Genomic DNA, 15,437 nt, shown 5'->3' on the forward strand with positions numbered 1-15,437 from the left:
ATATTTGGGTACAAGTGGCAGAAATCCAATTCAAACTGGCTTAGACAAAATTGAGAATTTATTTGCTCATGAACCAGAAAAATCCTGAGGGTTAAAAGTTGCAGGTATAGCTGGATCTAGGTGCTCAAAAATGTCCTCAGGAATCACTTTGTCTCCATTGCTCAGCTCTGCTGTCCTCTGTGGTGGCTTCACTTTAAGGCAGCCTCTCCCTTCATGATGTCAGGATGGCTCCCAAGAGCTCCAGGTTGCTACATCTCAACAACCCTTATAGAAAGAGAGTGCCTTTTTCTACTTTTTCCAGCAAAATCCTAGAGCAGACTCTGATTACCTCAGCTGGGATCATAAGCATTCCAATAGCCCAAGCAACCACTGTTGGTTGCCAGGGGGACATGCAATTCTCTGATTGGTCAGGCCAGTACCAAGTTGTCAATCCCACAAGGCAAGGGTAGGGTCAGCCCCCTGAAGCCCCAGGCACTGAGTGGGAGAAGGCTGGTTTCCCAAAGGAAAGTCCAGGCACGGTTATCAGAAGAGGGATGGACGCTGCAGAAGCAAGAACAAAAGATGTTCACTACGCCAGTGCTTCTGAACCAGAGCGATCACGCGAATCACCTGGGCCTTGTTAAAATTGGGGATTTGGGAGGCGGGGCCCGAGCTCTTGTACTTCTAACAGCTCCCTATGATGATGATGCTGGTCCTCACACTGGCCACACTCAGAGGACCCAGGCATTCTGTTACCTTTCTGACTCACTTCAAGCCACTCTGTTACAGGGCATCTGAAGTCCCCACCAAGCAGAGAAGCCCCAGGCTATGTAAACCTCTTCCCTCATCCTCTCCCCACCCCCACCCCGTCCCATGGTTCCCAAACCCATCCAAACACCAGCACCAACTATTTGGGGACCATTCATTAGCATGTTGCAGACTCTGCTGCCAAATCACACTTGGAGAAACTGTCCGTTCTGTCCTTCTGTGACCTTTATATGAGGACCCACATAATAAATTCTCTTTTGAATTTAGTGCTCAAAAAAAATGTGTTTCTGGGGCCAGCCTGGTCACGCAGCGGTTCAGTTCACACGTTCCCCTTCAGTGGCCTGGGGTTCGCTGGTTCGGATCCCGGGTGCAGACCTACACACAGCTTGGCAAGCCATGCTGTGGCAGGCGTCCCACATATAAAGTAGAGGAAGACGGGCACGGATGTTAGCTCAGGGCCAGTCTTCCTCAGCAAAAAGAGGAGGATTGGTGGCAGATGTTAGCTCAGGGCTAATTTTCCTCAAAAAAAAAAAAAGAAAAAAATTGTTTCTATCAACAAATTTCCATGTTTTCTGGGATTTTATAGCGATAATATACAAGTTCCCATTTTTATCTTGGCTTCTAGGAAGCTCAGAGATAAATCTAGGACCCAATGGCAGTGGCGGTCACACCCTGGGCCTCTGGTTCAATATTTCCTTTCTAAATGGTGTAGCATAACTGTTTTTGAGTCTTGAAGTGCTCTGCATGTGGTTTAATACTATAAACTCCCTCAGATCCTTTTTGGAAGTCAGTGGTTCTTTGGAACATTCTTGACTTTCCCTAAATCTATATTCAAATCCTCCCCATTCTTCAAAACCTAACGCATTATCCTGTTGCTCAATTACTATAAACAGGTTGCTTTTTCTGTGAACATACTGACATACACAGGTTAGTGGCAGAACATGGATATATATCCATTTTACAAAAATGGCTTGATGTTGGATATGTTTTGCAGCTTGCTCTCGTCTCTCAGTAAGTACCTCAGCAATCTCTGCATCGCTCGGACCATCTGTGCCGATCCCCAACAGCACCTTTGCACGTGGCTTGGGAATAGCCTTCTCTCTGTCCAGTCTTCCCTTCTCCACTCAGTGTCTGGAGCAGAAGCCACATCCTGATGCTTTTACTTTGGACTGACTACACAGAGCACGGGCTCTGGGCGTGCATTTATTTACCAGTTGTGCATTAGGCTCCTACTGTATGCCCGGCAGGTGCTGAGCTAAGTGCTGAGGGGCACAGACATGAGCAAGGCCAGCCTCTGCTGTGCTGCAGTGATGGGAACATTCTGTGTCTGCACTGTTGAATACAGTAGCTTTAAGCTACACACAGCTATTGACCACTGGAACATGGCGAGTCCTAACTGAGATGCGCTGTATGTGTAAAATACACACTGGTGTTACCATAAAAAAATGGAGTTCTCCTGGGGCCAGCCGCCTGGCCAAGTGGTTACATTCACGCACTCCACTTCGACGGCCCGGGGGTTTGCCTGTTTAGATCCCGTCAGGCATGGACCTACACACCGCTCGTCAAGCCATGCTGTGGCAGCATCCCACATACACAATAGAGGAAGATGGGCACAGATGTTGGCTCAGGGCCAATCTTCTTCAGCAAAAAGAGGAGGATTGGCAATAGATATTGGCTCAGGGCTAATCTTCCTCAAAAACAAAAAAAGGGGTTCGACCCAATGCTCACAAACAAGCCAATTAATTACGGCATCAGCTTTTGGGAAAAGAATTCAGCTTTGTTCTGTGAGATCGATCTGCAGAGAGATAAGGGGCGTGGGCCCTCACATCTGTCTCCTTGATTCAGGATTTGGGACAAAATTTAAGAGGTGAGGGAGAACAGGCTGGCACGTGGAAATGCTGGTGGGACAGATTTTGATTGGTGGGCTTCAAACATTTATGGTGAGGTTCTAAACTTTTATCGTGAGGTGGGGAAGGAATTTTAACACCAGATCTTCCCAAATGATGGACCCCTTGCTTCCGATAAGAGTCTGACTTTTTTTTTTTTTTTAAAGATTTTATTTTTTCCTTTTTCTTCCCAAAGCCCCCCAGTACATAGTTGTATATTCTTTGTTGTGGGTCCTGCTAGTTGTGGCATGTGGGACGCTGCCTCAGCGTGGTTTGATGAGCAGTGTCATGTCCGCGCCCAGGATTCGAACCAACGAAACACTGGGCCACCTGCAGCGGAGCGCACGGACTAAACCACTCGGCCACAGGGCCAGCCCCAAGAGTCTGACTTTTATGTTCCAGTCATGTTCCCATCCCTTGGTTCTGTGGAGAGGAGAATCTGTACTTAAACAGTCATTTCAGGTGAAGAATTTTTCTTCTGCACATGCTCTGGCTATGCAACTTTGCAATTTTTCTGAAAGACAATTTCTTTTTCTTTTCTTCTTCTTCTTTTTTTTTTTGCTGAGGAAGATTCGCTCTGAGCTAACATCTGTTGCCAATCTTCCTCTTTTTTCTTGAGGAAGATTGGTCCTGAGATAACATCTGTGCTAATCTTCTTCTATTTTGTATGTGGGTCATCACCACAGCACAGCCACTGATGAGTCATGTAGGTCAGCACCTGGGAACCAAACCAGGCTGCCAAAGTGGAGTGCGCTGAACTTAACCACTAGGCCACAAGGCTAGCCCCGAAAGACAATTTCTCAATTACTCTGTTGATAAGATGGGGTCAGTTGAACTTGTCCTGGAGGGCCTGTGGTTACAACGGGAATTGAAGAACTTAATATGAAAAAAAAAAGAATGTAAAGTATCTCATTGATAATTTTTATATTGATTACATGTTAATAATTTTGACATATTGGGGAAAAATAAATATATCTTAAAATTAATTCACTTGTTTCTTTTTACTTTGAAAAATATGTCTGTCGAACATTTTAAAATATCTATGTGGCTCACAGTACATTTCCAGGTCTAGTGGTCAGGAAAATGAGCGTTTCTGAGGCCCCTCCACACCAGGCAGTGGAATGCTTCTCTTGGTTTAGGAGGACAATCATATTTTATGTAAATTTGACTCCTGCTGGTAGGTCCCTTTAAAAACACCACACTTTATTGTGCAAAAACTGAACTAATGGGAATTCCCTATTTTGAAAAGTTAACTTCCCAAATGTTGCACTATCTTTAAGCTTGTGGGCCAAAGGATTGCAAACTATGCTTGCTTCATGCTGCAGGGCAGGGCCACATTTGCTAGTCAACAGAATGGTGATGGTTAACATTTCTGTAGTGCTTCTTACATTTTTTAACTCACCCTGCACTCACCACCACCCTGCCAGGTGGAACCCCACCATCCTTTTCTCAGAGGCAGCCTGGCCTAATGAATGAACACAAGGCCTTGGGAAACCCCTCCCTCTGAACCCTGCAGCCCTCTTGAATATGTAAATTGATCACGTGTTTTTGGTTTTTTTTTTTTTTGAGGAAGATTAGCCCTGAACTAACATCTGCTGCCAGTCCTCCCCTTTTTGCTAAGAAAGACTGGCCTTGAGCTCACATCCATGCCCATCTTCCTCTACTTTATATGTGGGACGCCCACCACAGCATGGCCTGACAAGCGATGCCATGTCCACACCGGGGACCCGAACTGGCGAACCCCGGGCCTCCAAAGCGGAATGTGTGAACTTAACCACTGTGCCACTGGGCTGGCTCCTGATCAGGTTAATAACGTTTAATAGGCGCTCAGACAGGAGGAGGAAGCGGACCTACATCACGCAGCAGTGCTCTTCCCAGAACAGCCCTGCATTGATCAAAATATATGAAACGGGGCCAGCCTGCTGGCGTAGTGGCTGAATTCACATGCTCTGCTTCGGTGGCCTGGGGTTCGCCGGTTTGGATCCTGGGGTGGACCTACACACCACTCATCAGGCCATCAGGAAGATGGGCACAGATGTTAGCTCAGGGACAATCTTCCTCACCCAAAAAATACATATATATGAAACGTAATATAATTTTATGTCATACAAAACCACACAATACGCTATTTTATTTCCCGGAACTGTAATACATATTTATCACAAATCAGAGAGATGTTGGTTTCTGTTTTAAATGCATACATAATATATAAATATATAATATATTATAATCATAATATATAAAAATTATAAATAATATAATATATATAAATATATAATATATAATATAAATAATAAATATATAAATATAAAGCAGTGATTAATTGCAATGATTTTTCAGATTAATGATCCAGCACTCCAGGAGTCTGAACTGGTTCCTTACTTTATTCACAAAAGGCAAATGAAGCAGAAATTGCTTAAATCTTGAGCTGGTAAATTGTTCCCAATTCCCACTAGGACAGAAAAAAATATCCTTGTAAATAAAAAGCATCTTTTTTTTTTTAAAGTAACTCCCCTAAGCCTAGGAATTTGGGATTTTTTTTTTCTTAAACCACAAATACATGTTTATTTTAATAAGATAAGTATAACTGAGTCCTAACTGCTTTAGAAGAAAATTGCAATTGTGCAGAGATGAGGAAAACGATCACTTCCTTATGTGGCGGCTCTCAGCCTGTCTTCTCAGCAAATACATGTGTGCCTTTGGAGAAAAGGAATGAAATATGTCTGCGGCTTTTACAATTAAGTTTTGACTCCCATCAGGGGAATGTGTTTTCTTTAAGTGTCTTTAAATTTAATGAATCCATCAGCAAAATCTGTGAGCTCTACCGCCAAGATGTCCTCCGAATCTATCCACTTCTTACCTCCTCAGTAGTCACCACCCCAGGCCAGGCCACCATCATCTCACTCCTGGACATCCCTGCCCTGCTCCCTACAGTCCACACTCCACCCAGAAGCTGGAGGGATTTTTTTAAATGCAAACTGAATCCTGTCCTTCTCCCGCCTAAAACTTTTTGTGGTTTCCCATCATCCTTAATTAAAATCAAATCCAAATTCCCCACTGGCTGAACGAGATGTGGCAGCCTCGTCACATACCCTCCGCTCCACTGCCTGCGATCTCCAGACACGATGGCCTCCTTTCAGTGCCTTGTTCTCTTCAAGCACGTTCCAGCCTCAGGGCCTTTGCACTTGCTGTTCTCTCTGCCTGGAACACTGTTCCCTCAGAGTGTTACATGACTGGCTCCTTTGTGTCATTCAGGCCCCGGGTCCAACATCACCTCCTCAGAGAGGCCTTCTGCAACCACCCTGTCCGAAGGGGCCCGGCACAGGTGTTTCCCATCACGTCCTCTTTTATCATCCTCACGCTTTTCACGAACTAAATTTATCTCGTTATGGGTATGTTATGCTGTTTCTTGTCTGTGTCTCCCATTCATCTCCAGTGTGAGCACCTGGAGGGCATGAACTTGCTTGTCGTATTCACCGTTTAGGAAAGTGCTCAAGAAATGTTTGCTGAGTAAATGAATGAATGAATGACCAAATAAGGCCACGAGAAAGAAAGGAAGGAAGGAAGAAAGAAAAAGAGAGGGAGGGAGGGAGGAAGGAAGCTGTTATAAGGCAATTATAAAATGATGCGAGGAACACGGTGCCTTGACTCTTATTCAGCTGGATTGTTTAAGCCACATTATGTGACCTCATCCTTGTCATTAAATTCGAAGTGGTCATTTATTCTGTATTAATAGCACAGCTTTCCTTTACTGTTTCTCCGAGCCTGGCGCTGTGCAGAGCAGCGTCCCCCTCCCCCGCCCCCCCCCCCCCCCCCCAGGCTTTCTCTGCGGTTGCCTCAGCAGCCCTGCAGCAGAGCTGGGGCCGGGGGAGCAGCGGAGCGGCGCGCGAGGTGCTGGCGGGTGGAGGGGCCGCCCAGCATGCACTCTGCCCTGCGGCTCTACCTGTTGAGTTTCCATGACCCGCGTGATTTATCCTCTGAATAAACTCCCCATCGTAGCTGGACCATGTCAACTTCTCGGCTCTGTGCGGGCACGTGGCGGATGGGGAAGCCCAGTGGCGTCGAGGGTGGGAGGAACCGGGCTGGCAGCGGGGGCAAGACGCGGAAAGGCCCGAAGGAGCCACCTGGGGGCAGGGAGCCTGGACCCCAGCGTCGAGGACGCCCCTGCGTGGGGCTCGGGGCGAGCGGGCTCACGTCCCTTCTCTCCGCCACAGGATGGGGTGCGTGAAGTCCAGGTTCCTCCGCGACAGAGGCAAGGTCTCAAAGTCGGAGCCCGGCGCCAACCCGCACAACCCAGTGTACGTGCCGGATCCCACGTCCGCGGGCAAGCGGGTGAGTGGGGGACGACGGGGACCCGGCTGCCCCAGGCTCCCCCAAATGGCCCCACCGGCTCCTGTTTTCCCAGGGTGAGCAGGGTGTGCTTGGGGTGAAACGGAGCCGCCAGGGTGCTCTAACCCTCCAGGATCCGTCTGCAGGGAGCACCCAGAACAAGGCCGTCACTTCTCCTTGCCCTGCCCAGGCCTTGGCCCATGAGCCCGGGCTCCAGCGACCAGTGAGCACGGCCAGCCTCCAGCCTGGGCAGCAGCCTGAGCAGTGCTGAGTGACCAGTGACCAGACTAGTAATAACAGCTGGTAAAGCAACGACAGTGATGATAGCGTGAGCATCATAGCCATAACTGTAGTAACAAGTGTAGTGAGCATAGTAACCACAGTGCTAGTGGGAGGCTGAGAGCAACAGCGGCAGGAGAATAGCCTGAATAGTCAGTGAAAGAAGCGGGACTGCTAACGGGGGCGGGGGGGCGGTGCTTACTCAGTTCTCTGATGCTCATCCGGAGCTCCCAGGCCCCAGGCGCTGTCCTAGGTACTGCCCGGCTATGAACACCTTTACTCCCCACGGCCATCCTGTTGGAGGTCACTATTTTTATTAGCATACCCATTCTACAGATGAGACACAGAGAGGCTGAATAGCTTGCCGAGGTTCACATGGTTAGTAAGGGGCAGTGCGGGGGCCAGAGGACCGGCGGCGGGAGCGAGAGTCCTGGAAGCAGGAGCCAAGGGCTAAAGACAGGCCCGGTGGTGAAGGTGGTCGTGGTGACACGGTGGCAGCAGGAGTAATGGGAGCAGAAGTTGCCATGATGAAGCACCGTTAGTAACGGTGGTCGTGACAGTGGTAGTCAGAAGAGCAGCACCGGTAGTGACATGGTAGTAACAATCACAGGACTAGCAATGGTGAGTGCGGAACTACCGGCAGCAGGAACAGCTGGCACAGTCGTGACCATTCTTGGACACCCGCTACATTCCGGGCACTGGAGTGAGGTGTCTCCACATCATTAATCCTCCAAAGGCTGGGAGGCCACTTTACAGCCAGGGGACTAAGCGCAAAGAGGATCTGGCTCCCCGCATCAGACGCGGGGGAAGGGGTGGAGCCAGGTCTTCCTAACCCTGAGGGTGGGCGTCCTTTAGTCCGTCCCCTGATCTGAGGTTGTCCAGGGCAGCACACCTCGCCTGCTGCCTCCAGAGGAAGGCGTGCGCTCCTTCCTGGGGTGGCCCCTTAGTTCTTCCTTGTATTGAAGGGAGGCTTGTTACCCCATAACCCTCACTCCTTGATGCCAAACCTACCCCTTAGCACTGCCCCAAACGCATCTGCTCCCTTTGTCCCATGACAGCCTGTAGAGACTGAAGGCATAGCTCTCACCCTCACCCACCCACTCCTGCTAAATGCTCTCTCACAGGGGGTGGATTCCTGACCTCTCTCCATCCTGCTTGCTCCTCTCCAGGCATGATGCCTACAACAGGACTGATTTTAGGAATGGGCGATTAGTGGAATAGTCACCTCCCTCCTTCTGACATTCAACCTCTACTAATACAGCCTGAGGCTACTGGACTTCTCACACTGGTGACATCCTAGCTGATGTCCTAAACCTTAAGTCACTCCCAGGTCTGCCTCTCTCCCAACCTGCATGACCCTGGGCTCTCTCTGTTCCTAGGACTCCAGGTTCTCAGGCTCTCTGAGACCCTCTAGCTTGTCATTAGTGGGAGGCAGAGTTTTCTCCCATTAGTTTTTGGTTGTCCTCTTTGAGCAACAGACTTAAGGGGTGCTGTTACCAGCTGTTCATCGTTCCTCTCTCTGTAAGTTCAAAGGTTAGGTAGTAAGGGTTCCGAGGTCAAATCAGTTTGATAAACATTAGACTAGCCAGGCTACTTCCCCAGAGGACTCCTAGAGCCTCCATGAGTCTTTGTAATGAGCATCGTGAATCTCCCAGAAAATGCTGTCCTTCTCAGTGTTCTCCAAACCCTGCTTCTTTACTGTTTATTTATGTGTGTGACACACAAACACATTCTCCTTGAAAACAAGAGTCACAAAGTCCAGTTAAAGCTCCAGTTCCTACTGACCCCTGCCCCCTCCCCAGAGGTGTCAACTGTTGTGGGTTTGGTGTGGACCCTTGCAAAGCTTTTTCTATGAATTTACACTCACACGTGTACAGTCTGTGTCCACAGAAGGCATTTAGGATGTGTGTGTGTTTTATACAAAGGTCTCATATTTATCATCCTCAAGAACTAGCTTTATTCTTGGAGAGATGTATCTTTGAGGTCCGGCTGTGTCAGGAATGAAGCTTGCCCTTCCTCCTACAAGGGCTGCCTAGAGCGCCCCTGTTTAGATGCCACCTCCCCTGCGGATGGACACTGAGGTTGTTTCACAGACATACTGGAGCCTGTGCTCATGGGATATGTTGGCAGACCTAGGGTTGCTTCAAACATACCTTGGAAAATGCTGATGTAGACCAACCCCCTCACTGTGTGTCAGGGGAAAGGCACAAGCCCATGGCCCCCAGTATGTCCACAGCCGAGGGCAGAGCCCACAACCCAAGAGACCTGCATCTTTAGTGGCTATGCCCCTAATGTGCTGTGTGACCTCGGGCACATTGCCTGCCCTCTCTGGGCCTCCTCCCATGACACGTGGGGCTGGGATGAGATGCTCTTGAGTACCCTTTTGACACAGACCTTCCATGGCTCCCCACACACTATTGGATTCATCCCTTCCTCGCATTTCTTCCCCGCAGTGGCCTGACAGCAGCAACAACAACCCCCCCGGACACACAGAGGGTGAGTATCCAGCAAACATGTGCGGTTGGGTCTCATGTGATGGAAATGATGAGGTTAGGTCCTCCGTCAGAGCTTGGAGCAAAATCCCAAACAGTCAAAACCACCCTGGAAGATCCCCTGAGTTGCCCTCGAAGCACTTTGTTCAGGCTGTTGTGTTTCTATAACCCTGTTCAGTGACACGAACAAAACACGGTTCACTTTACACTCGGGACTCGCACCCAGCAGGGCAAGATGCTTGCTGCTGCCGCGAGACAGACACATCCACGCTCGCGGGCTGCGTGCCAGGGGTGGAGATGGGAGGCACCCAGGGCTGTGGGCGCGCTCAGGTAAGACCTCGCCGTCCCATGTGTCTCTCTTCCTTGCAGGTGCTGAGGACACTATCGTGATTGCCCTGTATGATTACGAGGCCATTCACCACGAAGACCTCAGATTCCAGAAGGGGGATGAGATGGTGGTCCTGGAGGAGTGAGTGCCCATCCCTTTCCCCCTAAGACATACCTATCTCCGATACTCAATTATACTCTTTTTGTGCTTCAATTAAAAAAACTGATAGACTATCTTATACTAGGGTGTAAATGACTGATGAGAACCTGGTCACGATAGAGGAGGAATGGTTTGCTGTTAACCTGGGTGAAAGCCACAATAAAGGGGCTTGTGTATTTACTAATGGTGCACGTCCAGGCGAGGATGAACAGGTGAAAGCGCTTTCTCAGGGAAGCCTTCCTTGGGCTCTGTGATTAAGCTACAGGCTTACCTATAGACCAGACCCTGGTGAGGTGACTTTGCATTCAGAAATCCTCGGAGCTCGGAGTTTGCTCCCTTCGATCTCCTACAGTCTTCACCATCAGTGGAGTAGTGTCCAGTATGTGCTGGGGCCCAAGGATGGGAGTGGTTATGCCTGGTCACACTCTGGAGCCCACTGCCTCCAGCTCTCGGCCCCAGCTGAACCACCCTGTCTGTCACGGGCACAGGGCCCCACCTGGGGCATGGCAAGTGAGGCCAAGGCCTAGAGTCCAGGGAAGAAGGGCGGGGCAAAGACCTGGGGCTGTGGGCTGTGAATACAAGGACAGGGCTTGGTTCCCGACCCTCGGATGCACAGTGGGGGCTATTGTAAAGATCTCCCCTCCCCCCCGATCAAGGGGCACGTGCTGACACCCAGGACAGTAGTGGCCCTGCCTCTCACCCCCTCCATCTTCCTGGGGTTGGGAGGTATTCTAGGCCAAGGCTGGGGGCCCCAAGAGGACCAGGGTTAGTCCTACTGCCACCTGACCCTTTGCCCCCTCCTGCCCCTCAGGTCTGGGGAGTGGTGGAGGGCTCGATCCCTGGCCACGGGGAAAGAGGGCTATATCCCGAGCAACTACGTCGCCCGCGTGGACTCTCTGGAGACGGAGGAGTAAGTATTCCATGTTCCTGCCCTCCAGAAGGAAGCCTGAGCAAAGCCGGCCTTGTTCCTCCCTCAGGGCCTTTGCACTCTCTGTCTCCCCTGCCTGGCACGCTCTTCCTCAGGCTTTTTGCCTGGCTGCCTCTTTCTCACCCTTCGGGTCTCAGAGAGGCCTTCCCTCACCACCCTCAGGGAAGACAGGCAGGTTCCCTCTGTGCCTCTCTCTTTCACAGAAACCTGTTTCATTACCTTCTGAACACTTCCCACTAGCAAAAATGACCTTATTTCTTTGGTTGTTTGCATGCTCACTGTCTGCCTCCCCGCTAGAATGGGAGCGTGCGAGGGCAGGGACTTGGCAGCTGCTGCATCTTCAGCACAGGCTGGCACACAGTAGGTGCTCAATAAATATTTGTTGACTGAAGTATACAGTCATGGCAAGGAGGGTCTTCTGAGAGGTGAGCCAGTCATCCCTCATTTGATTCATTCAACCAACATGAGCCTGCGCCTCCCCCAGCCCCGTGCCAGGCAGAGGGCTTCTAGACAAATATGACATCTTCCTGTCCTCAGAGAGGTCCTTGTGACCCATCATTCTTGGCTGCCAGTTCTTCTTTGTGTCTATCTTGACTCTTAAAACATAAACAGTTCGTCCATCCATCCATCCATGCATCCATCCATCCGGTCATCCAAAAGACACTTGTTGAGCACCTGCTGTATCCCGGCCCTATTCCAGGGCTACCTCCTGAGCCGGACAGCGCTCCTCCCTGGAGATGCTCAGAGTGTGGGGCTGAGATTGACCAGGAAAAAGATGACTACACTGTAGGGGGGCAGTAGATCCAATTCAGGACCACGGTCAAAAAGACGAAAAATGAGAGTCCCCATGTTTTTTTCTCCTCTGCCTCCTCCCTCTGGCTAAATGGTATTGAGGGTTTGGGAGACTTGCCCGTTAGAAATTAAAATGTGTGGGCTTCTTCCCATCTTCAAGTCGCCTTCTTAGTGCACATGAGACCTCTTGGCCTATGAAATGTCCCCTCTTGTGGCCGTGAGGAAGCTCCTCTCCCCTCACTGACCCTGCTGTTCTGGACCTCCACGCAGCACACCCTCACACGCTGTGGGGGGGCTCTTGGCTGCTTATGTCCCCTTCTGGGCTTTCTCCTGGGGCCTCTGGGCTCTGTTCTTCCCTTCCAGGCCCCAAACACTTAGAGAATCCCAGCACCGATCTCAGCAGCCTCAGAGGAGGCACAGCTGGCCTTACTCCTCAAAGGCAATATAAGCGTTCAGTGAAAAAGGCAGCATGCAGACAGTAGTATTGTGGGTTATTTGCAAACAAAGGGGATAACCTCAATGGGTGGTTCTCACACTTGAGCGCATCTGTGTCACCTGGAGGCTGGTTTCTGGGCCCCACTCCCGACTGTCTGGTGCATGATTTGCATTTCTAACTAGTTCTCAGGCGAGGCTGATGCTGCTGATCCAGGGGCCCCGCCTTGAGAACCGCTGACCTAGATACACACATCAGTCTTGCAGTGCGCCCACGGGCTCCTGTGTCTGCGTCTGCATCAAGAAACTGCTAGCAGAGGGTGCCTCTGGGAAGGGCAGGGGGGCCCTGGGAATCAGAGCAGGGCGGAATCTGCCCTCCTCCCCCGCCTTGTAATAGGCTATATCTTCAAGTGTTTCAGAATGCAAATGGTGTGGAAGGACCTAGAATAAAGAGTGAAGTCTTCCTCCCACCCGTCCCCAACGAGCCACTTGCCCTCCCCAGAAGCAACCAGTTTCTTGTGAGTCCTCTGAAGTGCTTTCCACTTGTGTAGGAAAATCCATACACCCCCTTTGCTTTACCCACGTGGGAGCCACCACACACACTGTTCCGCTCCCTTTGCTCAGGTCTTCCACGCAGCGCCTAGAACATCCGCCTTCCTTTTTACAGCTGCCGAGTGTCCATCATGTAGATGCCCCACCGTCCCCTATCAGTGGTCACTTCAGTGGCTCCCAGTCTCGTGCTGGGGTGAATCTCCTTGTGTCTATGTCGTTTCTTCCTTGTGCAAGATCTGTGGGATAACTTCCTAGGGGTGCACTTGCCAAGAAGACAGTTTGCCCTGTGTACCCTCTAGCGTTGCTTAGATATTTTACCATGGTGTGAACCGCCTTACAAAATGAAAGCAGAGAAGCTGGGTGGGCTGGGCGGGCAGTGCGGCATGGCGATTAAGATGTTGGACTCCAGGGTTAGATTGCCTGGATTTGAATCCCGCCTCCACCACTTCTCAGCTGTGTGACACAAGGCAAGTTACTTGCTCTCTCTGTTCCTCAGTTTCTTCATCTATAAAATGGGGATAATGAAGGCAACAATTTCATGGAATTGTTAGTTGGATAACAAGAACTCGACGAATGTTAGCTGTCTTTCTCCCCCAGTTGATACAGAGGAAACAGAGGCCCAGAGAGGGAAAGCTACTTTCTCAAAGTCACTCAGCAGGTTTGCGGCAGGGCCAAGCCCTGCTGACCTCTGGTCTGGGACTTTTTCCATCATAGTAAGTGAACCATTCCTCACTCTACTGAGGGGGGGAATGGATTCAGCGGTGGCTGCTGCTTGAACTTTTCTACCCAATATCTCAAATATCCAGGGAGAAAAAAGAAAAGATCCAGAGATAGGGCCCCAAGTATAAAATTATTTGAAATCTCACCTTTTAGCTTAGAAATTCATGCCGGCTTTATATTTGACTCTGTGTACACAGAGGAGGGTAAACAAGGTGAGGAAGCTCAGGCCCTCCCCAACATGGACCTCCACGGCCCTCAGGGGATCGTCATGTGTTCCTGTGACATTGGCAGGAGGAAGCTTTTGACAGTGTTCTTAAGGCTGCTTCATCTTCCCACTCAGTCTTTCAGTTCGTCACCGTGTCCCTCACACTGGGTGCTGTTGGAATGACCCGTGGGCATTTTGCATTTGTAATGCTGGATTCTTTTTCTTAAAGAAAACTCCCCAAGTTACATACGCTTCAGTCTCAGCAAACTGGATTCACTACTGGTAAAATGTCTGTTTTAATATCACAAGATTGGTTGTTTTTCCAAAAGAATCTTTGAGGAAAAGTGATGCTGCAGGAAGCCAGGCCCTCGGTATCCTGGTTCCTCAGGCGAGCGGGACAGGACCGCCCACCCCAGGTTCCCACGCTGCCCCCTCCCCTTTCCACCAGGTGGTTCTTCAAGGGCATCAGCCGGAAGGATGCAGAGCGCCAACTCCTGGCCCCTGGCAACGTGCTGGGCTCCTTCATGATCCGGGACAGTGAGACCACCAAAGGTGACTAAGCCCTCGCCACCCTTCCCCGCCCTGCAGGAGTGCCCCAGGCAGGACGGGCCACCACCCCTCCCTCAGCACCTGGGGAAGCCTGAACCACTCACCCAGCCCACCGTGGCTGCCAAGTTTTCTCCAGCCTGGTTTGGGCCCTCTCAGTCCCGGTGCTTGCCTGCTTAGGTCAATGGAAGGAGGCCCGTGTGGTTATGGTCCCCCAGAAAACCACATCCTGCTGAAGTGTGATCTTCACTAGCTTGTATTATTTAATACCCATCACAAAATGTCTTGTCCACAAACCTGATTCCCCCGTCTTCCAAGGGGTAGATGAGGCCGCAGGACAAGCCCCAGGCCAGCCTCCTCTGGGACTCCACTTAAAAGGGCTCCTTTGAGGTATTTGCAAGTTTTGATGTTGGCGACCTGCTTCCCGAAATTCCTGTCTGTGAGGGTGGCTTTCTGCCAGGTCACGGCACGGGAGGCAAGAACAATGCCGAAAACATCGCAGAACTCAAACTGGCAGCAACAAGGCGAATTTTCCCAGAGGAGTGAATGTAAACAGGGTCTTGTGACTTCACATTTTACACACAGAGTGCACCTTACTAACGTGTTTAGACTCCAAACTGCTTGGTTCAAATGAATCAAGTAAATCGTGTAAAGTGCGACCTCACGGTACCCTGAGCAAACAGTTTTGGGGCCATCGATCAAAGGCACCTGGATGGCCTTCCACGCGGCCCCTAGATATCTGAATTGGTGCCGCCTGAACGTGGCTCGGCTAATGCCACTCACGATCCGTGGTTCAGGTCATCGACTGTTCACGCTTTATTTCCTCCCACCCAGCAAGCCCCTCCCCACCCCCAGGGGACAAGAAAGAGGACGAAAAGGCAAAGCTGTCCACAGCCCCTGGCTTCCCCTCTCCCCCGGTGCCCAGGACAGCTGGGGGATTGGGCTGGTCCATCCTGCAGACCGGGGCAGAGAAACCAAAGAAACAGTCTCAGACCTGCAGGGCGGGAGGCATGCCTGGTCCACCTTCACGGTCCGCCAGGGG

General features: G+C 50.6%; 1 protein-coding gene across 1 annotated transcript in view; it reads left to right on the forward strand.

Annotated features, from left to right (window-relative positions):
* The window catches only part of HCK (HCK proto-oncogene, Src family tyrosine kinase), a 40,392-nt gene that overhangs the window by 9,700 nt on the left and 15,255 nt on the right, over positions 1 to 15,437 (forward strand). The window contains exons 2-6 of the mRNA XM_008525252.2: positions 6,848 to 6,965; positions 9,695 to 9,737; positions 10,103 to 10,202; positions 11,032 to 11,130; positions 14,298 to 14,401. Of these exons, the coding sequence (XP_008523474.1) occupies positions 6,849 to 6,965; positions 9,695 to 9,737; positions 10,103 to 10,202; positions 11,032 to 11,130; positions 14,298 to 14,401 (463 nt within the window). The 5' untranslated portion in view covers position 6,848. The remainder of the gene's footprint in view (positions 1 to 6,847; positions 6,966 to 9,694; positions 9,738 to 10,102; positions 10,203 to 11,031; positions 11,131 to 14,297; positions 14,402 to 15,437) is intronic.

Source organism: Equus przewalskii, chromosome 21 (genome assembly GCF_037783145.1).
Source record: "Equus przewalskii isolate Varuska chromosome 21, EquPr2, whole genome shotgun sequence".
Taxonomy (NCBI): Eukaryota; Metazoa; Chordata; class Mammalia; order Perissodactyla; family Equidae; genus Equus; species Equus przewalskii.